We start from the raw sequence: 23878 nt of genomic DNA, 5'->3' as shown, positions 1-23878 counted from the left end.
TGGAAAGGGCCAGATTTATCTCCAGCAAAATGTTCTCTGAACAAGGGAACAAGCCAAACTGCATCCTTCAGTCCTAGAACAGCTGGCAGTTGTAGCTAGTTTAACACATAGGTTAGATGCACTTTGGATTCTATGATCTTTAACAGTCTTGAACTGCTCAGTTCTTAAAGGTAGGAGAATCCCAAATCAACATAAAGTCCCCTTAGTAAATGGCCCAAATCAACATAAATTCCCTAGGCTTATTTAATAGCAAAGAACATACAATCCTTTGGAGAGGTAGGCAAGGAGAGAAACATTTTTTTATTTCTATTAGAGATCCTTTTGTTCCTCAATGCCTTCATCCTATTCTTTCATTATTTGCAATTTTTTTTATAAGTGTTGAGATAAGGTAGTAGAAAACTGTAAAACCTAAGAGCGCTAGGTTGTTCAACAGTGTTGCAATATGTCAGGTATTTGATTAATTGTTTTTGCTTTGGAAATTAAAGACCACCCTAGACAGTGCAGTTTACTGATCACAGTTTTAGTAACAATCATACAAAGAATAGGCAAAATAAGACTTTACTTATATTATAGCCAAAAAGAGTAAACTATCAGCGAAGTCTAAGAAAGTTATTTTACACATAGTAGTTGGGTCTGTATTCATTTTTACACAGGTGGCAGGAAAAACAGACAGTAACTTTACATGACATTTTGAGAGGGAAATTTACACACAAACTTATTCGTTTTAGCAAAATGGGACACCTGCCAAGAGATGGTTCATCTACGTTCATTTCTGATGCTTATTTATGTTTAGGCCTATGATGAAAATAGATGCTCCAGGATATTGTAAGTATTATTCCTTCTTTCAGAAATGCCTTGTAATCTTGTCAGTTTCTTCCAATAAAATAACTTTTGCAAACTTCTACAGTGTAGCAATTCTTTTCTGACAACTAATTGCTTCAGGATTTTGTGAATATAAGTTCAATAAAAAATGACCATCCTGAAAAAAATCAGGAAAATACATTGGTTCCAGTTTCCATCCTAAAATTTTAGTTGAAGAGCAAGTTATTTCTTACATACATTTTACCAGCTTTCATCCCAAATTTTCAGCAGATGGCACAAATTGCAGTAGCTATTCTTTAGAAAAAAATTTAAGAGATTAAAACTCCACATCCAAAATAATAATTTAAAATGGAAGTCCATGAACCACTAGTTTCTAAATCAGAAATCTTTGTGCTAAGGGTGGCTTAATTTTCAGTCCTCTAGATCCAGAGTTGACCAGCAACTGTTTGATTATGCCACATAGTGCCTTTACTAGATCACTCTTGTCTTTGGCAGTTCTGGAGCATCACTGATTCAGAGATCTGTACATGTCACTAACCAAAAGTAACAGCACATCTAAAATCTTCATTAGGAAAAAAAAACCCAGCCAAATAACTGAATATGAATCATGGATTGCTGTGCATATGAAGGCTGCCCATGGTGTGGTCTGTCATGCTTAATACTTCCAACACCACTCCATTGAGATGCCACATTATGAACTGGGCTCTTTATCTTGAGCCTCAGAAGAGAAATTCCTCTGATCTGTAGATGGTCTCTTTTTTGGAGGAGCTGTGGATCTCAATCATCCTCGAAGCCACCAACATAGTGACAGATAGCATCGTAATCCAGGGTCAGAAGCTTTTCTTCATCCTGTTGTAGTTGCACCACTGCACGATTCTGTCCCTTATCTCGACGCAGAATGCGGCCCATCTAAGAGTGAAAAAGCATGAATGAGATTAGTGTTTCTTTTACTGAAGAAAAGCATGCACCTGAGAATACCAGGTGTGAGCAAGCTGTGGAACTCCAAATATTGTGGAATGCCAGTGATCGGGAACCCTTACAAGTAGTAAGCATAACTCGATTTCATGTAATATTGCAGTGCCAAAAAAAAAAGATGCCCCAAACCTTATTAAATCTTTGTTCTCACATACGATTTGCCGCATTTTAGTTTACTTTGTAATTGTTTCAAAAAATACATATAGGTAGTCCTTGACTTACGAGTGCCCATCGCGATTGTAAGTCATGAGAGTCATAAAGTGGATTACCTATATGATCCACCCAAATTTACAAGGTTTTTATATAGGTTATTATTCAAGTGCTGTGGTCCTAACGGAAATCAACAGCTCGCTATGGGTTAGTTTTGCTGAAACTGCCACTTTTTGGCAAAAACATTATAAAATGTGGTGAGGTGACTATGGGATGCTACAAATGGCAGACTGGTTGTCACACACCCAAAATGCAGTTGTTTGTCTGTTGGTGGTGGTGGGGAGCCATCAAAACCAGGTCACAAGTACCCTCGGGGAGGTTTGTTGTAATTAGAATGATGGCTAAGAAACTGGTCATAAGTTGAGGGCTCTAGTGAAAGGAAGTGAAGCTTCTTATAATAGTGTGAACAATAAAGTGTCTGTAGCCATTGCAATGCTAAGCTTCACTATTTTATAACTACTATCTGCCTAAATCTGCATGATAAATATTATAGGATAATATAAGAGGTAATACAAAATGTTGACCACAAGAGTGAGACCGCACCTTGGATCACCTGCATTTGAAATAACGATTGGTTATCATCCCTGAAATGTACCATTGTGTTAGTGGTATACATGTTTAATAATAAATATAAACAAACAAACAAACCATTTCATGTCTCTATAGCATGAAATTTGAGGGCCTTAAGAGAAATTAGCCAGGTTCCATTTCACTGGATTAGTGACTTACCCTTCCAACATGCTCCCCTAGTACCACCATAACCCAGTCGGAATCATTCCGAGGAATTACAGTCTCCAGCATAGACTCATGGATACCTGTAAAAGAGGTCAAAGCAAGAACCTGAAGTCATTAATACTATTACCTGAAATATCACTCTTTCATTATCTACCCGAAAAATCGTGTAAAAGAGAATTTCTCAAACATAGTTTCTCTAATTTCAAGTGAAACTAGGAACCTGACCATCACTTGGATATCTTCTTATCCTACTTTAAATGGCCCTTAAGCAGCACTTTGCATCTCACACCATTTTCTTCCCAATTATCATAGATAGATTGAAAGTTTTGGGGCAGTTTTCGATAGATGCTCCAAACTAGAGCCAGATTTTCAGTGGTAATGTAAAGCCTTTTGTGCTAAAAACTGAATGTAGGGATGCGTTTGAACTGCGGTGGCATAAATTATGACTTATATCATAGCCAGCCAGAGCAACCAACAGCGAGGTAAAACAGAAACATTTATTTATTTTTAAATAAAACCAAAAACATCACTAGAAGCCAAAATTACAAGACTATGTCTGATTTACTTTGGCCATGTCATATGTGCAAATTCATTGGAGAAGTCAATGATGATAGGAATGGTTAGTGGGTCAAGAAGAAAGGGCAAGCAAAGAACTCTCTGGTTTGATGCCATCAGAACTGATATAAAGATGGACAATTGAAAGAAATGTGCTTGACAGGGTTGCATGAAGAGTAGTTGCCTATAAAGCCATCAAGAGTTGGACACAACTGATGATATATGTTCTGCCTTCACCTACTATGTTTTTAAAAAAGTTTTCAGGGTTAGGTATTGCAGTACCTAATCTGACAGATCAACTGAAATTTGGGTGGGAGGCTATTTTAGCATTTTAGCAGAAACTGTTAATCAGGGGAGACTATAAAATAATGGCTCAGATTCATTACCACAGCTGGAGCCAAAAAACTAGAGAGTAAAGTAATTCTGTTACCAAGAGTAGCAAGCATTATAAAAATAAAAACATTGCAAATGCTCTTATTTCTATCAGTATCTCAAAAAAGCAGATATACTGAAATTCTGTACATTTCACAAATTAATTTGCTTAATTTGGCATACTGCAGATAATCTATCAGTTGATAGTCCTATTAAATAAAAAAATCTCATTAAAAGTATTATGCATTGAAGGTCTCTTTAAATATGAATACCTGTATCTCCATATGCTGATATATACAGTGTTCTTTATTATAAGATTTTAAAATCGAACAGTAATGTTTATCTATAAAAATATCAAAACAAACTGTTAAAAGCAGGACAAGAACTTGAGATCATAGACAGGGTAGCAAAAGTAAAAGACAAACTCACTATCGATCATCTCAGAAAAAAGAAGTTCAGAAAAGAATAGACAAGCTTAGCATTTAGGCAGGCTGACACAAGTGCAAACCTTCCTTCAGAAACTTGGGTTCCCAAATCACAAATGTCCTCCTTAGAAGCACTAGAACTTGTGCACCAAAGTTGGACACCTTTCTTCATAATCAACAAGCTAAAGATGCTGTTCAGAAAATATCAAAGTCTTGAGTCTCAGACTTAAGCAGCAGCACTAATACACTCACCATCCAGAATTTGTCCCTCGGCTATTCGGCAAACACAAGTGTCTGGCTTGAGGACATCTTCAATTACCATCTGGAGACAAAACACCACAGGATTTCATACCTTCTGTGTCCTAACAGTGGGGTCAGTGGGTTATAGCAGTCTTTGCCTGGAACTTGCCCTCAGCTGCAAACACTCATACCTTGAAAGGACACAGGCTTCTCCCTGACAAAATCAGGCCTTCGGCTTCTCATAGGGAGAATTGTTAGTTACTTTATCAAATAGTTATTCGATAAAATCCTACCTTCCTTCTTTGGGCAATATTGAAGCTTGGTATCTCTATCTCTACCCATCACTTCAATACAACTAAGCTCCAAGAGGAAAAAAACCCACAGCTTTTCAGAAATGGCTCCTTCTCTGAGGGGAAAAGCTTTGGTGAGCTCCCCCATTTCTATTGCATTCAACTCCCCAAGCAAAATATTGCAAAAGTACAACCTTGAGAAAGATCTTTACCACTGCAGGACATGGCACTACTGAAACCACTATAAGTAAATTCTGCAGAGATTGTTATTCAGGATATAATGACGCCATGAGCTAAACTGAATACTGTTATTCTGGCAAAGATGAAAAGCTATCCTCCATTTCTGCTGCTGCCTTATGAGAATTAAGCTGAACTGACTTGATCTCCCAGCTCTATCAATTGTCCACATAATAATTTAACCTCTTCTCAATAACGAAGAGAAGCATATTATTTTTTAAGAAGGCTTTTATGATATAATCTCAAAAAGGTTTTGAATGGCAAAGTTCAAAGAACTGTCATGTAGTCCTTCATTAGCTTCTCCCACCAGTTTTAGATTTGCCTTCACCAGTTTGGTGTTCTCCAGATGCAATGAGACCACAACACCCAAAGTTCCTAGCAAGCAACCATGCCGGATGGAAATTCTAGGAACCCAGCATATCTGGAAGATGCCAATTGGGACATTTGGTTTGTTGGCACAGCAATTTATCCTTTCCTTCACCCACACTGTAAAAAATTATTACAACGCTATAAAATTAGATGTATAATCTGTACACTCTAGGTTCAGGCAGTAATACTGTATTAATAACGATGAAAAACAGGTTTCTGCATGTACCTTGGTATTATAATATTTGCCCCCTTTGTAGAGCTTGTCTATAAAACGGACTCGCAGATCTTGGCGCAACCAGTGAGCAGCTCTGGAAGAGGAACTGTCACCAGACTTACTCTGCTTCCCAGTATGGTTCTCCCTGTGGGCATAAGAGAAATTATTGAAGAATTATTAGTTGGCAATGGTCTCTTAGGCAATCACCTAATCCCTACCTGGTGCAATAATTCAGATTAAAGCAAGCTGAATGTATACAATAAGATGGCTACCTGGCCCTTGCTTGTGTACATCCTATGAAGGGAAGACCAGCCCGCATTTGGACCAAAGGTTCTACTGTCAAACTCCCTGCACTTTTCAGGATGTTTTTCTAAAGTTCACTCAAAAACTGCCTTCTTATAATTTACATCCATTATTTCCTGTCTAGAGAGAGAGAAAAAAAATAGGTCTTGGCCACCTTCTGTTTAATGCCTTTCCAGAGGGCTACCTTATTTCCCTTGTCATTTTTTCTTCAAGTCTAAAGAAACCCAAATCTTTCTCACTCTTCATACAGCTTCATACAGTTTCTGCTCCCCAATCATCCATGTTATCCTTTTCTGAAACTGTTCCAGTTTTTCTGGATCCTTTTTAAAGTGTGATGTCCAGAACTGACCTGATCTGACCTTCCCTTCCCTTAAAATAAATACTCAGTGGCTGTTTCATCCATAGGGCTTGAGCTCCAATGATACAAATTATCTTCCATGTCATTCCCTGGACTTTTTCTCCATTTAACTATCTTCCTTAGGGATCACTGCTTCCTGTGTCCATTAGTCTAGTAGGAAATGATAAATCCTACTATCTTCTCATTAGCTGAAGTGGGACCATTTGGCTTTTTTTGCTATGAGATAGGAAGGTTAGCATGCCCTAAGTACTACAGCTCACAATTGCAGATTTTTGTCTATTTACTCTCTCATTTGCTTCTTAGGGCACCACCTGTTGAAAAGCTGTTTCTTGGTTCCCTTTTTATGCTCTCAAGTTAACCAAGCCAAAACTCTAGCCTTAAGGCTTCCCAATTGAACTGGTTTCTTGATAATTCTCTATTTGCTCACTCGCAAGATCTCTTAAGTATGGCAACTTACACTGAATCGAAAACAGAAATAGTGAGATGAGAAGACATCAAATGGGATTTGATTAAAATGATTAAAAACATATGTTTTGGAATCAGCACTGTAATCTCCAAAGAACAGGCACTCTTGCGCTAATATACATTATATTCTAAATAATTGTATAATAAGCCAAGTGAGGTCTTTTCTCATTTCTCCCTTCACTACCATTGGAAGCTGTACTCGGGCAAATGCTTGATCAAACCACCAGCAACCATATACCGTAGCTAATAGACTTTAAAATAGCACTCAGCACTTGCAAGAGCAGGACACATTTACCTGTCTGAATCTGCTGGGTGCTTCCTTTTTTTGTCCCTGCTCTCGTTTTTTCCTTTGGAGGCCCTGTTATCAGAGCTGTCCTTGGCCCCATTTCTTTCTTCCTCCTCCTTCTCTTTATGAGCCTTGCTGAGGCGACCTGTACTGGGGAAAAGCAAATAGTTGAGAGAATAACCCATGAGGGGAACAGACATTTACAACATATTTTTACCCCAAGTTCTGCAATCAAGATGACTTGGTTTTTATATTGACAAGGAGGGCTGCTGTGAGAGGACAGCTAGTATTAATACTTAGCATCCCCAAAGAGCAGATGTCTATGTGGGAACAAAGGGGAAATCTACTTTAACTTACTTAAGTCTTTAGCCAGCTTATCGTATTCTTTCTGGGTAACAGGCTGTACTCCATGTTGACTCACAGTGACCACTTTGTTGCCAATTGCCAGTTTCACCATGACACGAGCATTATCTCCATCAACACCTTCAATCTACAAAAGACACAAGTCAGGGCCCAATCATTAAGTGAGCATGGTGGCATAATCCTTCTAGGATTGAGACTAGGAAGCCTTAGATTGAGACTAGGAAGCCTTAGATTCGAATCCCCAGTGGACCCCACTGGGTCCATTGGGCAAATTTGGGGTACTGTATAATTTCTTTCCAATATTCAGTCTATTTCGCGAGGTCACCGTTGGGAGGATAAAACAGTAAGCTCCTTAAGAACTACTGTGAACTCTTAACAGAAAAGTAAATACAATAAAACATGAATAAAAAGAAATGCTATGAGATGTGGATGGCTGATATGACAGATAAAGGCTATGCCTGCAATGCAAACTGATTCAAAGCCCTGTTTTATCACAGTTTCCTCATTAAAAAAAAAAAAATTCTCGGTAGCTTGCAACGCCAAGATTAGGAACAGCCTATGTGTGCACAGCAATTTCACAAGCAAATGAATTGTCGTGAAATTAGCATTATACACATTTGGAAAATAAAAATATTTCTCCAGTACTGCCACAGCAAAACTCATCACTAGGACACAGGCAGAGGCTGTCTACGTAAGACAAAGGGGGAGAGATTGCAGAGAAAACTGGACACCCCCCATTCCAAAAGAAGAGCAAAGGGATTTATTTCTCAACTTGTGTTCACTTCCCAAATCATCTTTGGGGATAAGGGGGGTGGGCTTCCATTCATATCAGTTCAAAAAAGCAACTAGCTGAAGAAAAGTGTCAGTTTACCTTTCCATACAACTCCTTATGAGGCCCACTTTCAATGAAAACAGCACCTCCTGGAACCAACCCCAAAGGCTCATCTTTGCTTTTTGAAGGTTCCTCGCCTGGCTTTGGGGGTCGCTGGGATCCTGAAGGTTTCAAGTCCTTAGCTGCTGAGCGATCTGCTCCAAGGCCCAAGCCCTTGGGCCGAAGACGGTTTTCTGCTGGCTTCACATCCCTAAGGTAGGCAACAAAGCAGAACAATGGGATAAAAGGGAAGAAGCTGAGGTCACTATACCTGCAAAAATGCAAACTCCATGTTATCTATCAGAAATAGCATAAGACATGAAAGCACCTGGTTCAAAGCTTAGCACAGACCTGAAACCTTACAATGAAGTTCTTACAGAGGAAATATGGGGTTGATAATAATTGAGCATCTCCTCTTACAATGTTAACAGCTTTTAAGCAATTAAAACTTATATGAAATAATGTAATTGTGAAGGTTTGAAATTGATGGCAATAAAACCTATATTGCTGTGCAATTACATGTGAGGTAGAAAGGAAAGAATCCATGCAGGCATCCAGGAACGTGACCCAATTCCTTTGTTCCCATGCCCAAAGCTTTCCCATTCTGTCAAATAACTTTTCTACAATGAAAAGTTTTAATTCCTTTCCAAAGGCATACACATTGCTTTCCCTTGCTTCTATTATAGTCTCATGGAAGATCCTGAGGAATTATTTAATGAAATCAAGGTACACTATGACTACCATTTTCCTGTGGTTAAATAAAGTGGCTGCTCACTCTATCAAACAAGAATAGAACGGTATGGCAAGATTCATTACAGATAGTCCTCACTTAATGACTATTCATTCAGTGACTGTTCGAAGTTATGGTGGTGCTGAACAAGGGGGACTTACAACCTATTCTAGTAGTTACAGTTGTTACACTGTTCTGCAGGCCTTCACTGCCAACTTCCCACAAGAAAAGTCAATGGGAAAGCTGGTAGGAGGTAGGAAATGGCGACTACAGGATGTTGCACTTAACAACTATGGAAGAATTACTTTACAACCGCAAGAGGAAGTGCTGGGAGGATGGCCATCATAAGGCAACATCCTCATGTGATGCTATGGTCCCAATCAGTCATTAAATAAGGACGACCTGTATTAACAGATCCATGGTGACTTCTGCCAAAGAATGCATTCTTTTGTACATGTTCTCAAACCAACTGCCTGACACATAAACCAGACTGACTGATCCGTAATTATCCAAGTACTCTTTCCCTCTTCCTGAAAACAGGAACATATCTGCTCTTCTCCAGTCCTCTGATACTTTACCTGACCCTCAGGATTCCTCTTTTTCATTTTGACAAGTTTCCTTTTATGTACGTGGTGGCTAATATTATTGCTACAATTAATTTGTATTGTGAGCCGCCCTGAGTCTTCGGAGAGTGGTGGCATATAAATTGAATTAATTAAATTAAATTGAATTAATTAAATTAAATTGAATTAATTAAATTAATCTGATAATATTGCTTCCAACAGCTCGGGAACACTTAATATTCTTAAATTAGTTTTTGACTGAATTTTTAAAGCATTTCATTTAGATTACTTTAAAAAAATAACATTACACATTAATAATATAATAATAATGAGCATATATGTAAAGAACCCTTACTGTTTAAATGTGCGCCCAATGCCTTCTCCTGCCTTCCAGCCCATGCCCTTCAGCATAGCAAGACCATAAGCTTCCACTGGTACCTCTTCATAATCCGACTCAGTTGACTGCCAAAATTAAAATATATAGAGAGAAAGAAAGAAAGAAAAAGAAGAGGAATTAAACCAACTGAAGTAGGAATTCTAAGAATTGTCCAGAATAATGCAGTTTTATTCTTACTGATTCTGGGCGGAGGCTGACATCCACTTTGTCCCCATCTTCAAAGCCATCAGGCATACGGTTTACCATGAGGAGAGGAATTGCAAAGTTGGAATCTACCTTGGTTCCACTTTCCCATTGCTCCTGTGATTTCTTGGATTCTAAATAGCAGTGAACCAAGGCATAAGAGTTAAGTCAAGAAAACTCAAGAGTCAAATATTTGTTTCCTAGGTCCAATGGGGGAAAATTAAGAGCTACTCAAATCCAAGGTGATCTGGATGTTCGTTATAATAGATTTATCAGGAAAGTAGCAGTGAAGTTATCGGTTTTATCAGGTTGCATACTTCACAGCTCCTGAAACAACCAGATTTTCTGTTTGTGGTTTAGAAGCATTGGTATTACCATATTTTTCGGAGTATAAGACGCACCTTTTTCCCCCCTAAAAGGGGGTGAAAATTTAGGTGTGTCTTATACACCAAATGTAGCCCTGCCCATCCACTGGCCCCCACGCTTTGGCCTCTGCCTCCCAGCAGTTACCCCCTTGCAGCAAGCAGCAAGAAGAAACAGCTCCTTTCAGCTTCAGCACAGCCTAAGTAGCACAAGTTGATTGGATCAACCTCCCGACTCTCAGCTGTTTTGCTCTCATCTGTTTTGTGGGGGCCTCTGTTGCTTGCTGCAAGGAGGTAAATTGCTGGAGCAGATTTTTTTTTCCTTGTGCAAATCAAGCTATGCTGAAAACGAAAATGAAAGTAAAGCAGGCTGTTTGCTGCAACTAGGCAAAATTGCTGGGAGGCAGAGGCAGATTTCTTTTTCTTGTTTTCCTCACCAAAAAAGGTAGGTGCCTTATACTCCGAAAAATACGGTAATTTAAATACATCATCAGCAACTAAAAGAAATTTAGTATGAAATGCAAGCACAAGGTATACAGTACTATAGTTCAATGGTGTACTTACAAAGAATACCTCTAGATGGGGAACTATGGCCCTTTTATGACTTGTGGACTTCAACTCCCAGAATTCCTGAGCCAGCCAGTTAATTCTTCCGAAGCTTAATGTTTATCTTACTATTAGAGCGTTAATAATCTCTAGTCAACAGTGTATAAACGCCACTATACCCAAAAAGTATATTATTATTTATTAAATTTATTTGCCACCTGCCCATCTTGTCGCAGGACTATTCTGAGCGCCTTACAATAAAAATGTAAAAATTATAAAAGAAAATGTAAATGTAACATTAATAAAAATACATATAATTGCATATAATTAAAAGATGTGCAGGGAGAGAGAAGAATGCTGGGGAGGGCAGCATTAGGTGGGATTGTGCTATTAGTCTAACGATCACTTCCAGTATGGTCCTCCCGACTGGGTCCCCAGGCCAACTGAAAGCCAGGTATTCAGGCTCTTACAGAAGGACAAGAGAGTGGGGAGAGACTTCACCCCAGGGGCAGGATATTCCAGAGGGCAGGGGCTATGGCAGAGAACGCTCTTCTCCTGGATCCTGCCAGCCAGAATTCCTTGACCAACGGGATCCACAGCACACTTCCTCTGTCAGCATGAGTGGGACAGACTGTCCTAGAAATTAATTACCTGCATTCATGAATCACCATTCAATAGGCGACTGAAACAGATTCTCTCTCCCTCCCTCCCCACTTCCTCCCAATTATGCTAATTCATGTTTCTAGTCGATGGGGATGTTGTATATGTTCATGGAAGGGAGGTTCAGGCTAAAACCTTGAGATACTATGTTCTAACCGAATTATTTTCCAGCAACATCACTGACAAACAATCTGTTGATTCCTCCACAGTCCTAAATTAGTCTATTAGAAGTTGCCATATCAGGTTCCTGTAATTATAAACTGGAAAAAAAAATCTCATATTCTGTTTTTTACTAGTGGACAAAGTTGCAATTCTGTCATGTATTCACCTTCAATGAGTTCTTTGACTGCTTGTGCATCAACACCATTTAGCCCATCCTGCTCCTGATGGGTTGCAGAGACCTCAGGCTTCTTCCACTGATTCTTTCGGATCAAGGGAATGACAAGCTCTTTTGGCTGAGGAGCTGGTCGAACACTGCAGGGAAAGAAAGAGTGTCAATAAAAATTGTGATTGGGGTTTTTCTATTCACATACATTGTGGAGAAGTTTCAAGAGGCTAAATTAGTCAAGCACTATCCTCTCACAGAACTATGGCCCTTACTGTATGCTAGCGGGGGAAAAATCAGGTCTTAAAGAAATTACATCAATATGGAGACCAAAATTTCCAAGTAATACTTAATATGTCCATATTAAGTATTTAAACTGTAGTCATTTTGAGCATACAGCAAAAACGTTACAAATTGCACTCTTTTTCATTGCTTCACACTGCAAGAAGACTTAGGCAACAGGCTCAGGAAGAAAGTACTGTAATGATTACTTTATGTATAAAAATGAATTACTGAAAGAATTACAGTGATAGAGGAAACCTCTACAGCTCCTGTTACCTTTTTGCCCATCACTACACTTAAAATCTCATGCCCACAAAGATTTTACCTGGCTACAGACATAACTAATCCTTATTGCGATATGTCACGAGTAGATCAATTTGCAGAGGTGACTATCAAGCATTGATAACCCTAACTGTTTGGCATGAAAAAGAGCACAAGATGGCCAAAATAAGTAAATGTATTTGATTTGTGTGTGAAATTCACTGGTAGACACACACTTTTTTGTAGGAAAAAAGAAACAAGAACCACTTATACTGGATTTGTTGATATGATCAGCAATTAACACCACTGCATTTACAGTAACATCCTTATTTCACAAAAGACAAAATATATCTTTTGTTTGTATTATGATTCCTTCACTCCTTTCTCTGTCCTGCACATTACTAAAGGATAGACTGGAGTAACAGGGAATAATAGATTTTTGGGTGCTCCGTTGGCAGGAACTTGGAAGGCTATATAACGGGATGCAATTGATCAATCAATCAATCAGAATAGAGCTGGAAGGGATTTTGGAGGTCTTCTAGTCCAACCCCCTGCTCAAGGAGACCCTATACCATTTCAGACAGATGGCTGTCCAGTCTCTTCTTAAAAACCTCCAGTGATGAAGCACCTATAACTTCTGAAGGCAAATTCTTCCATTGGTTAATTGCCTTCACTGTTAGGAAGTTTCTCCTTAATTCCAGGTTGCTTCTCTCCTTGATTAGTTTCCATCCATTGTTTCTTGCCTTCTGGTGCTTTGGAAAATAAGTTGACCCCCTCTTCTTTGTGGCATCCCCTCAAATACTGGAATACTGCTGTCATGTCACCCCTAATCCTTCTTTTCTCAAGACTAGCCCAACCTAATTCCTGCAACCATTTTTGTCTCCTCTTTAATCACCCTAGTTCTTCTTTTCTCTGCATTTTCCAAACTCTCAGCATCTTTTTTGTAATGTGATGACCAAAACTGGATGAAATGTTCCAGATGTGGTCTTAACTAAGGATTTATAAAGCGATACTAATACTTCACGTGATTTTGATTCTTTGCCTTTGTTTATATAACCAAGGATTGTATTTGTATTAGGTTTTTTTTGGCTGCGACCGCGCTTACAGGATTAAAACATTATAGGATTAAAACATTACAGGATTAAAATTTACAGGATCACTTAGGCAGCACTAACTGATCTTCACTAGAGTACTGACACCGTATCTAGCCTACCTTCTTCCAACAACAGCTCACACGATTGAGTACTGTACAGGTAGTCCTCAACAAGCGCTCCATGGCTTAGGGCCCAGGTATTTACGAGACCACCTTCTGCCACCGATAACCTCCCACCGGCCAATCCGCTCCCACAGAGAGGGTCTCCTCAGGGTGCCATCGGCCAAGCAATGTCGACTGACGACCCCCAGGGGGAGAGCCTTCTCTGTGGGGGCACCCGCCCTCTGGAACGAGCTACCCCCAGGAATACGACTGATCCCGGACCTCCGTACTTTCCGTCGAGCTTTGAAGACCTTCCTATTTCAGCAACCAGGGCTGGCTTAAAATTTTAATGGGTTATTTTATGGGCAAAGGGTTTTAAATTTTGGGAAGCCAATTTGATTTAATTCTGTTTTAATTCATCTTAATTTTTATATTGTATGTATTTTAATCTTGGCTGTTCCACCGCCCTGAGTCCTTTGGGAGAAGGGCGGTATACAAATTTAATAAACCTAAACCTAACCTAAACTTACAACAGTTCATTTAGTGACCATTCAAAAGTTACACCATTGGAAAAAGTGACTTGTGCCCGTTTTTCACAGTGACGACCTTTGGAGCATCTCCATGATTGTGCGATCAAAATTCAGATGCCCGCCAATTGGTTCCTTCTTACGACCGTTGCTGTGTCCCGGGGTCATGTGATCCCCTTTTGCGATCTTCAGCCAAGGAAAGTCAATGGTTTAGGTACAGGGAGGGGAGGGGAGGGGGGGGGGAGAATTCATACGCAGAAGCTCGATCTGATCCGCCACATCTGTCTGCTTAATCCCAACCGCACAGACACCCCCCCCCCCCAAAAAAACCCCCAAATGCCCCTGCCGAACCCCCACCTTTGCAATTCTTTCCCTTCAACAGCGGAGAGGAAATCGGGCTCCTGTTTCGCTTCGCCGCCAATCTGCCCGGTTACGTGGAGAAACCGCTTCCGTCCGCTGGTTCGAGAAAAAGTGAACGACACCGGAACTGCTGGCACACCGGCGGCCTTCTCCCTTTCCTCCGCCATCTTCCATTCGATGCCTAGGCCCCGCCCCGCTTCCCACCACGTGGCTCCGAGGCACCCTGGGAAACGAAGTCCTGTAGGACGTCATCTTCTCGTGAAGCGCTGGAAACCGAGAGTTATAGTAAAAAAAAAAAAAAAATTCCCAGAATGCAGCGCGATATAATAACTCCTTTTACCAGGTAACTGTTGCGACTGTCGCGGAACTTTGCGGCAAGAGCGCGCGGGTGGGGTGGGGGAGGGGGGAGTGTTTTCGGTTGTGTGTAAATTACAGTCGCAATCCGAAGGTATTTTAACAGCTACCGCAGTCACCCTCTACTACACCTCAGGCAAGATGGGACGCTCCTCCAAAGACAAACGCGATATTTACTACCGTCTGGCCAAGGAAGAAGGATGGCGAGCTCGCAGCGCATTCAAACTTCTGCAGCTGGATGAGGAATACCACTTATTTCAAGGTGGGGGGGGGGAAATATGCTTGCAGATTACATCATGAGTTATATGATTGACACATGTATTGAAAGTAGCTGTTTCCCAGGTGTATCAAAACGCTATTGTTTCACCAAGCAGGTCTGGCCTAATGCTATTTTAATGGGTTGTCTTTATTTTAGCTTTTTTCGGCCAAATTATTTAATATTTTTAATTCGTCTTTTAACTTTTATATTGTTGTGGGTTTTATCTCTGGCTGTACACCGCCCTGAGTCCTCCAGGAGAAGGGCAGTATAAAAATTTAATAAAATAAATAAATAAAATAAATAAATATATATATATATACAGCATAATTCCAGCCACCACCAGCACTTTGAAGGTGCTGCATTGGAAGATATGTATATGAGCACATCTAAAAAGACACATTTTAGATCCCTGGCTTATCCCATGAAGCTATAAAAGAGATTTGTTTAATACTTCTAACTATTCTTCTGTCTGTCTTTCAAGAACATAAGGATCATACATGATTTTCTCCATATTATCTTCACAATAGTCCTGGAAGTAAGCTGGACTGAGAGATAGTAACTGGCCCATAGTCATCCAGGAATGGTCAAGTAGGGATTTGAACTTGGATCTCCACCTTTTTAACCGTAACTCTATAAACTTTAGTATCTTTCCATTAAAAGAAAAATGGCGAATAGAATAGAACAGAACAGAACAGAACAGAATAGAATTCTTTATTGGCCAAGTGTGATTGGAGACACGAGGAATTTGTCTTGGTGCCTACGCTCTCAGTGTACATAAAAGAAAAGATATTCGTCAAGAATCATAAGGTACATGTGCTGTTGATCCTAAATTTCATGGAGTTAAGATTGCTACAGAAGACAGAATACATATATAGGTTATCAAACAGTCCTTATGTTTCAAGATTTATGAGCTTGTGCCTCCAACCTCATATTGTGATGATTACCTTGAAATAAGCAAGCTATCCAAGAAAGAAATATTACCACTGAACATGTGCAGAATGCCACTTGTTTGCAGAAAAAATAATACTATTTGGGAGGCAAGAGATAAGACTTCTGGAATTTTTACAATTTTTTAAAATAAAATTTTACAAATTGTTTTGTAAATTTTTTATTTTTTTGCAAGTATTTCCAAAATTTTTACAAAGCGTACTTTATGTCAAGAAGACAAAGCAGAAGCTATGTTTTGTCATTTTCCTCCTGGCAGTTCTATTGCAATAATGCAATGATTTCTTCTTTTGCCCTTTCCAGGTGTCTCCCGGGCTGTGGATCTTTGTGCAGCACCTGGGAGCTGGAGTCAAGTTCTGAGCCGAAAGCTCAAGTAAGGAAACAATTTGCCTTCTGTGTGGCTGAGGGTTATGCCCCTCAGGGAGAGAGCAACATCATCCTACTTTCTCCTCTTTCCTTTTCCCCAGAGGAGAAGATCCTAAAAATGCAGATATCAAAATAGTGGCTGTAGATTTGCAAGCCATGGCTCCATTGCCAGGAGTCATTCAAATCCAAGGGGACATCACCAAGGTACATGATGTCTAATAAAGCCATATAGGAAATAACCCTATGTTCTGCTCCCATCCTAGCCCAGGGCAGAATATGAGCCCTATTTTTTTAAAAAATAAAACAACCTCCCATGATTCCTCTTCTCTTTCTAGGTTTCAACAGCTCAGGAAATCATTCATCATTTTGAGGGGCAACCAGCCGATCTGGTTGTATGTGATGGAGCCCCTGATGGTAGGTCTCAATCCAGTCTTATCAGGGACTGCCAATTTGGGCAGGCTGACATCTGTTTTCTTGTGGAGGGGGAGGGGAGAAGCTGCATTTGCTAGCCTTAATGAATGTTTCCTTCGTTCTTTCAGTGACTGGACTCCATGATATAGATGAGTACATTCAAGCCCAGCTGTTGCTTGCTGTACGTATAATTCTACTTTTATTCCCATGTCTGATGACCAAAGCAAACCACATGAGATGCTGTGGGAGTTTTGTTTTGTTTTTTTCTAAATTTCTTCCTCTTCTTTTCCAAAGTACTATGAGATAGTGGTAGTTTTGTTGCCACAGAAACACCAGCAGATCCTAGAACTATACTTAAAAATACTTCATCTGAATTAGCTATCCCACTGACGTTTCCCCCCCCCTCTTTTATCCAGGCCTTGAACATCACTACGCATGTCCTAAAGAAAGGGGGGACATTTGTAGCTAAGGTAAGCCACATTTCTTCCCGACACCATGGAAAATTCAAAGATAATAGCAATAGTACTTAGACTTACATACTGCTTCACAGGGCTTTACAGCCCTCTCTAAACGGTTTACAGAGTCAGCATATTGCCTCCAACAATCCTGGGCCTCATTTTACCCACCTCAGAAGGACGGAAGGCTGAGTCAACCTTGAGCTGTTCAGGATTGAACTGGTGGCAGTCGGCAGAGCTTCCAATACTGCATTCTAACCACTGTGCCACCACGGCTCTTGATTAGGTAGGTAGGTAGATAGACAGACAGACAGACAACACTTAGACTTATATACCGCTTCACAGTGCTTTTACAGCCTTCTCTAAGCAGTTTACAGAGTCAGCATATTGCCCCCAATAATCTGGGTCCTGATTTTACCTATTTGCTATTGGATATAGCAAAGCACTTTTAGGTATCATTTATTCAAGCCTGCATTTCAGCAATAAGCTGGGGAATAGCAGGTACTTCCAAACCTTGGCTAGCAAAATAACTTTGATTGGATTTCAGATCATTATTTGCCCATGCTGCCTTGAGCTGCTGAGAGCTGTTGGTCATCAATATCCAAAGAGTTGCAACTGTGTGATTTCAATTGTTGGATGAAGACCTCTGAAAGTTTCAGTACTGTATTTTGTCATTTCCATTGTAATTGATGGGTTGGGGATCTTGGAATCACAGAATTTCAGATTGGGATTACTGCTAGAAGTACTAAATTACTGCACCTAGCTGAGAGGTTGGATTTCTTCTGGAGGTGCCCTGGATTTCTCTCTGTGCCTCTAATGTTCCTGGATTACAGAGCCTTGGTGGTGCAGTGGACTAAATGCTGTTAAGTGCTAGCACTTAGCTGCAGCTGCCTGCAATTAGTGCGAGTTCAAATCTCACCAGGCTCAAAGTTGACTCAGCCTTCCATCCTTTCAGGTAGGTGAATTGAGGAACTGGATTGTGGGGGCAATAAGCCAGCTTTGTATAGAACAACACCGCTTGGGGGGGGCGAAAGCCCTAATAAACAGGTATATACATAGAAGTATGCAGGCTATTGCTATAATGCATTGCAAGCCGCCCTGAGTCTACGGAGAAGGGCGGCATATAAATTGGACTAATAAATAAATAAATAAATTCATTATACCCCTGTGAACACCTTGCTTCTCATTCAGTTTTTTGTAGTTTCTGTGACAGTGTAACAATGCAGCTAATCCAGACATCAAATAGCATTTTATTCTACCATTTCAGATATTCCGGGGGAAAGATGTCACTCTTCTCTATTCCCAGTTGAAAATATTTTTCCCTGATGTGACATGTGCCAAACCCCGAAGTAGTCGCAACTCTAGCATTGGTGAGTAGCAGTTTCTTACACGGCTGCTTCTTGCATGCATATTGTCCATTTTTGGTTCATGGGGAATCGTGCATCAAATCTGACAGAATTGGAAAACTTTAATGGAACATGGATATGTTGTTACTTTGAGTGGCTCTTTTTGTATTCATTGATATCATAACTGGAAAAATGTGATATATTGGACTTGCTTTACATTTAATAAGGTTAAAGTTTTTTTCACTATAGTTACTTTATGTATCAACTTTATAGCACTTAAACTGGCTTTGCATTTAATCATCTTTTTTATTGATAATTCTTATCAAATTAAAAAAGTTTGGTGAACTTTTTTTAAAGGAGAAACTATTTTTCTTTATTATGCTAAATTTCAGGGTTTTTTAAATATTGGGATACTGGGATTCATAAATATAAATGTTGATTTGGTTATAGATTATGGTTGAGATGTGGAATGCTTATTTCAATAGAATGCTACTTGAGGTGAGATTTTTTTGAAATATTGGTATTTGTAATGGAAAAAAACATGGTATATTGGAGCTTGTGTTTTGTAAAAAGAAATGGCCTAAGAGGAGGTGAAAAAAATTGTAGAGGATGGGAGGTCATGAGGGGGAGAGGCCATTTATTTTGCTTTTCTTACTTTCCTGCACTTTTGTCCTTTTTTTTCTTTAACTCTATTATTTTTTTTGCTCTTTTGAAAACTTTTAATAAAATCCAAGTTTTCATCTCAAAATAAACACCCATCTCTTTCCAGGCAAATAGTTGAAAGACTGAGCAGCTCTAGAAGGAGGATGTCAGCTTCATGCTATAAATAATCTATGAATTTCTCCTAATCACATATTTATATTACCCATGAACTGGACATTTTTTCTTCCTCTTCTTCTAAAATAAAAAATAGTATTTTGTGGGTATAGAATAAAACATACATAAACTGAAATCTTAAATGCAAACAAATTATATTGGCATTCAGTTCTGAATGGAACATTCAGAATATAATTCTTCTTTTTTAAAAACAAGTTTTATTAAAATTTTTCTTTCATTATACATATTTTATGAATGGAGTGTTGAGCGAGTCACATACATCGCTTTTTCCATATTCATGCCTTTTATAAAATTCTTTATCACAAATACATCGTTTTTCACCATATCTTCCTCTCTCTCTTTTCTTCTCTTCCCCCCCCCCAAAAAATACATTTTACTTATATCTCATAAACATATTTAAATGTTTTTCTGGATTTAATTCAGTGACTTCGGTGAAGTCTTGTTTGCTTTAATACAAAAAACTCCTACAAAATTTTACCTGTGAAATGTTCCATTATATTTCTGAGATGTGTAATTTTTCATTTACTTTTACGTATAATTATAGAGTTACCATTTAGTGTTACCATCACATCTGACTTCTGTAGCTTTACGCCTAATTCCTAAGTGTCAAAAAATTTGAGTTAGGAGGATAACCCATAGAAATAAGGGGGTTGCCAATGTATGGGCTCCCATTAGTGAGTCTCTTATGCATTGTAAGAACAGCAAGGTTCCCTTTCTTGCCCATCCTCAAGTCAGCCTATTCTGCTCTGAAAAATGTCACGACAACCATTTCCAGGAAAGCCCAATTTTCCCTGTACTCTTTTCTTGGCTATTATACTATCCAGGGAGAGTTCGGTCTATGAATGTATAGTATATATACAGTAGAACCTCTGGTCATGACCATTCATTCCATAACTTTGGTCACAACCCGATCTGGTTGTGACCCGAAATTAATGCAAAATTAATGCAGCAGCCACAGGTGGGTCACTGTTGTTTGTACAACAGTGTTTGTCACTGTTGCCACCTACAAAAAAACCCTATTTGGTCGTGGTCAGAAATGTTCGTGACCAGAGCAGAGTGTAACCTTATTTGAGGCAGATAGTAGTAGGTTGTTTGCCCTCTTCCGTGACTTAATTGAGGGAACTACAGGGGTCTGACGAAAAGGTATCCAAAGCTTTAATTTCCTTTCCATTTTCAGAAGCCTTTGCTGTTTGCCGAAACTACAGTCCCCCTGAAGGTTATGTGCCAAACATGTCCAATCCCTTATTGGATCATTGCTATGGTAAGAAACCTTTAAGGAAAGAGGATATTGTTGATGATGATATGCTGGGAAATGTGGGAGAAGGATGCTGAAAGAAGTGGGTGAATGGTTCAAATTATTTGTAGGCACATTGTAAGTGATGGGATTCTGGGAGTGATCAATGCTGTTGTCTTTCTTAAAAGTTCTTAAAACTTTAGGGAGATATTCAGAGATTTTCTGCCTTGAAAGTAACCCATGTTGAATTCTTATAGCACAGTCAAACATCAGGAGTTGGCAACAGGAAATGTTTCATGACATTTTATATTAATGTTGAAAAAATGTTTTATGATCACTTTTAAGTCATTAAATGTTTTATAAAAAATTGCCAAGTTTTAATTCTATAGGAGTCATGGGTTCTGGACTTCGAACATATTTTGTAAACTAGCCCATTTGAGGCATCTTGGTTCAAAATTTGTTGCCCAGTGATGCACCATTTTGCCTAGTTAAAGGGTATACACAGACAAATATGAGACTTTAGGAGTATATAGATGGTAGAATTGAGAAGGAGGAGGGAAATTTGTTTATTGTTTTTTTTTTTTAAACAAATATCAGAACACAAATAGCCACAAAAACTACCTCTGCCCTAAAAATGAAACTTTCTAAGAAAAATTCTGGGTTGCAAGAAACTTCCTCAATTGTGGAAGGGAAGCACAAGTAGAACAAATCTAAGAATATTTACGAGACGACAATACTTAGAAGGAGGTCTTGTTGCAGGTAATAATTGTCATCTTGCTTTTATGACATCTCTCCACTATAGATGTGGATTTTAATCAGCTGGAGGGTCCCAATCGGGTCATTGTTCCTTTCCTGGCCTGTGGCGATCTGAGTGCTTACGATTCTGATCGGACTTATCCGCTACAGGTAAGGCTCGGTGTCCTGCTGTTGTAGCAGGTGATCAGGAAATAAACAGAGATGGCTCAGCCAAAATAATTTTCACATGAACCAGACTTGTTGAGCTTTTAATTGGGAAAAATTCAAACCCAGCAACTAAGCAGCAGGTTTGCTCTGTTGTTTGAATGGATAGATGCAGATCCCATTCTTTGGCCAGCCTCCGGAGTAGTATTTGCAACCCTTTCCTCCAGCAAGGAGGCTACAATTGATGCAAAGTCTTTGAATCCAGAACTGTTGGCAAGGAAGCCTGACAGCAGGTGGAGAGAAAGTTGAAAAAGAAGAAATGTTGGGGATCTGGTGTTCCAACCAGGGGCAGGTTCCTAAATAAGCTAATGTGAGCCTTTCTCTTTCTCCCATTGGGTCAGCTGGATCCTGAGAAAGAATATACCTACATGCCTCCGACCCAGCCGCCCATCCGGCCTGCCTACGAAGAAGCCTGCTTCTTAAAGAAACACAACCTCCTTACCAAGGAACAAGGCCCCCACTCTCAGCTGCCAGAACAAGGGGCTTCAAATGTTCCTCTAGAGACTGAAGTCATAGATGCCCTGGAGGAACTGTCAATCTAACGTAATCACAGGACTAAGGAAAGAAAAATGTGACCCTGTGCCAGGTTGAAAGACTACATTTTATCTTCTGTAGGAGCAAAGGCGGGAAGGATGAGCTTGTCTCCAGAGTTGGAACTTTGAGGGAATCACATTGAAATGCAAAAGAACTCCACCCCCCACATAGACAACCTGGATATCCAGCAGCAGACTTCAGAAGCAGACTGCCTGTAACAGAGAATGGCCAGGGCTATCGTGCAGGGCTGTTGTATTAGTCAACCTGGCTGTTAGAGAGCAGCTTGAGAGGCTGTCTCTTTCCTCCTCACTTCCTGCCTCTCTCCCCCCACCTTTCCAAAGGGGAGAACTTGTAATGGTTGAAACCATGGTTACTTCTTCTTCTTCGTCCCTTTTTCAGTTCGCTCCACTCCTACCCATAGATCTGCAAGAGAGTGGCAATCAAAGCAACCACAGAAATGGAGTGTTTTTGCAGGGCTCTTCATCTCAATGATACTGAAAGTGAAGGAAGGGAGTGTAGTTTCACTCCAGGCAGTAATAGGCCGATTGAGGTAATTGAAACCTTGGTGGGTTAACATTTAAAGTGTGCTGTATAAACAGAGCCTCAGAACTTTGTCAGCTCTGTTCTAAAGTGAGATAATGGATAACTTGAATGCTCATATATCAGTTCTAGGAGAAAAATTGCACATGAGCTTGCTCTTGTTAGTTTAAAAGATATTTACCGTATTTTTCGGAGTATAAGACTCACCTTTTTCCCCCCTAAAAGGGGGTGAAAATTTGGGTGTGTCTTATACACCGAATGTAGCCCCGCCCACCCACTGGCCCCCACCCTTTGGCCTCTGCCTCCCAGCAATTTACCTCCTTGCAGCAAGCAGCAAGAAGAAACAGACCATTTCAGCTTCAGCACAGCCTAATTAGCACAAGTTGATTGTCCATTGGATCGGCCTCTCGACTCTCATCTGTTTCAGGCTGTAGGGATTGCCATTGCCTATTGCTGCGCGGGCCTCTGCTGCTTGCTACAAGGAGGTAAATTGCAGATTTTTTTTTTCTTGTGCTAATCAAGCTATGCTGAAAACGAAAATGAAAGTAAAGTAGGCTTTTTGCTGCAACGAGGCAAAATTGCTGGAAGGCAGAGGCAGATTTCTTTTTCTTGTTTTCCTCACCAAAAAAAAAATAGGTGCGTCTTATAGTCCGGAGTGTCTTATACTCCGAAAAATATGGTAACTTCATTCCTTTTACACCTTTTCCTATTTTATTGCTCAAAAAGCCTAGGAAATTCCTCTGTGCTTATACTGCAACATTTTAATAAAATTTTATAATTTCTTCAATGCTTGCTTCAGTACAGAACTGCCTAAATTTCTCCTTTCCCCATCCCCCTCCTGAAATTCTTGTATAGCTTTAAACAGGACTTTCTTAGACTAAGTAACAATAGGTTCCAGGAAGATATTCAGAGTGGCCTATGTCAGAGACCTTTAATCAGCAACATTCTTTATGAATTGATCAGATGTTTCCAATTTCTCTGTTGAGCCTGTTTTAAGTGTTTCTGGCTTTATTACACTGACAGTGGACTGTATGCCAGTTTTTTCTCTTAAACAAAGCACACATAAAAGTATAGTCTTCAGATTAAATCCAAATTCCTAGGTTTTCTAAGTGTGCTGAATCCTTACCTAATTATAGCGTCTGGGTTTGTATGATTC

General features: G+C 39.7%; 2 protein-coding genes across 4 annotated transcripts; one reads left to right on the top strand and one right to left on the bottom strand.

Annotated features, from left to right (window-relative positions):
- Positions 1-542: 542 nt before the first annotated feature.
- On the bottom strand, positions 543-14654 carry GPKOW (G-patch domain and KOW motifs). 2 transcript variants are annotated; one of them, XM_070935121.1, is made up of 11 exons: positions 14479-14654; positions 11860-12005; positions 9958-10097; positions 9739-9845; positions 8091-8301; positions 7214-7346; positions 6866-7001; positions 5457-5589; positions 4347-4416; positions 2737-2822; positions 543-1731 (listed from the first exon to the last, which is right to left on the bottom strand). In XM_070935121.1, exons 1-11 carry the CDS (start codon positions 14646-14648, stop codon positions 1600-1602), a joined length of 1464 nt encoding a protein of 487 aa, XP_070791222.1. In that variant the 5' UTR covers positions 14649-14654; the 3' UTR covers positions 543-1599. The 2 variants fall into 2 exon arrangements, 1 of the variants encoding a protein (XP_070791222.1); XR_011599902.1 differs by lacking the exon at positions 4347-4416 and having other exon boundaries at positions 1648-1731.
- Positions 14655-14808: 154 nt separating this feature from the next.
- FTSJ1 (FtsJ RNA 2'-O-methyltransferase 1) lies at positions 14809-23509 on the top strand. Of its 2 annotated transcripts, none has more exons than XM_070935119.1 (11): positions 14809-14824; positions 14942-15097; positions 16343-16412; positions 16507-16609; positions 16741-16819; positions 16945-16997; positions 17233-17286; positions 18539-18641; positions 20632-20715; positions 21491-21594; positions 21990-23509. In XM_070935119.1, exons 2-11 carry the CDS (start codon positions 14977-14979, stop codon positions 22188-22190), a joined length of 972 nt encoding a protein of 323 aa, XP_070791220.1. In that variant the 5' UTR covers positions 14809-14824; positions 14942-14976; the 3' UTR covers positions 22191-23509. The 2 variants fall into 2 exon arrangements, with proteins under 2 accessions (XP_070791220.1, XP_070791221.1); XM_070935120.1 differs by having other exon boundaries at positions 14816-14824; positions 14972-15097.
- Positions 23510-23878: the final 369 nt, after the last annotated feature.

This window comes from Pituophis catenifer, unplaced genomic scaffold (assembly GCF_029215685.1).
Source record: "Pituophis catenifer annectens isolate HBS135680 unplaced genomic scaffold, rPitCat1.0.hap2 SCAF_2, whole genome shotgun sequence".
Taxonomy (NCBI): Eukaryota; Metazoa; Chordata; class Lepidosauria; order Squamata; family Colubridae; genus Pituophis; species Pituophis catenifer.
This window is presented reverse-complemented; position numbering and strand designations above follow the sequence as displayed.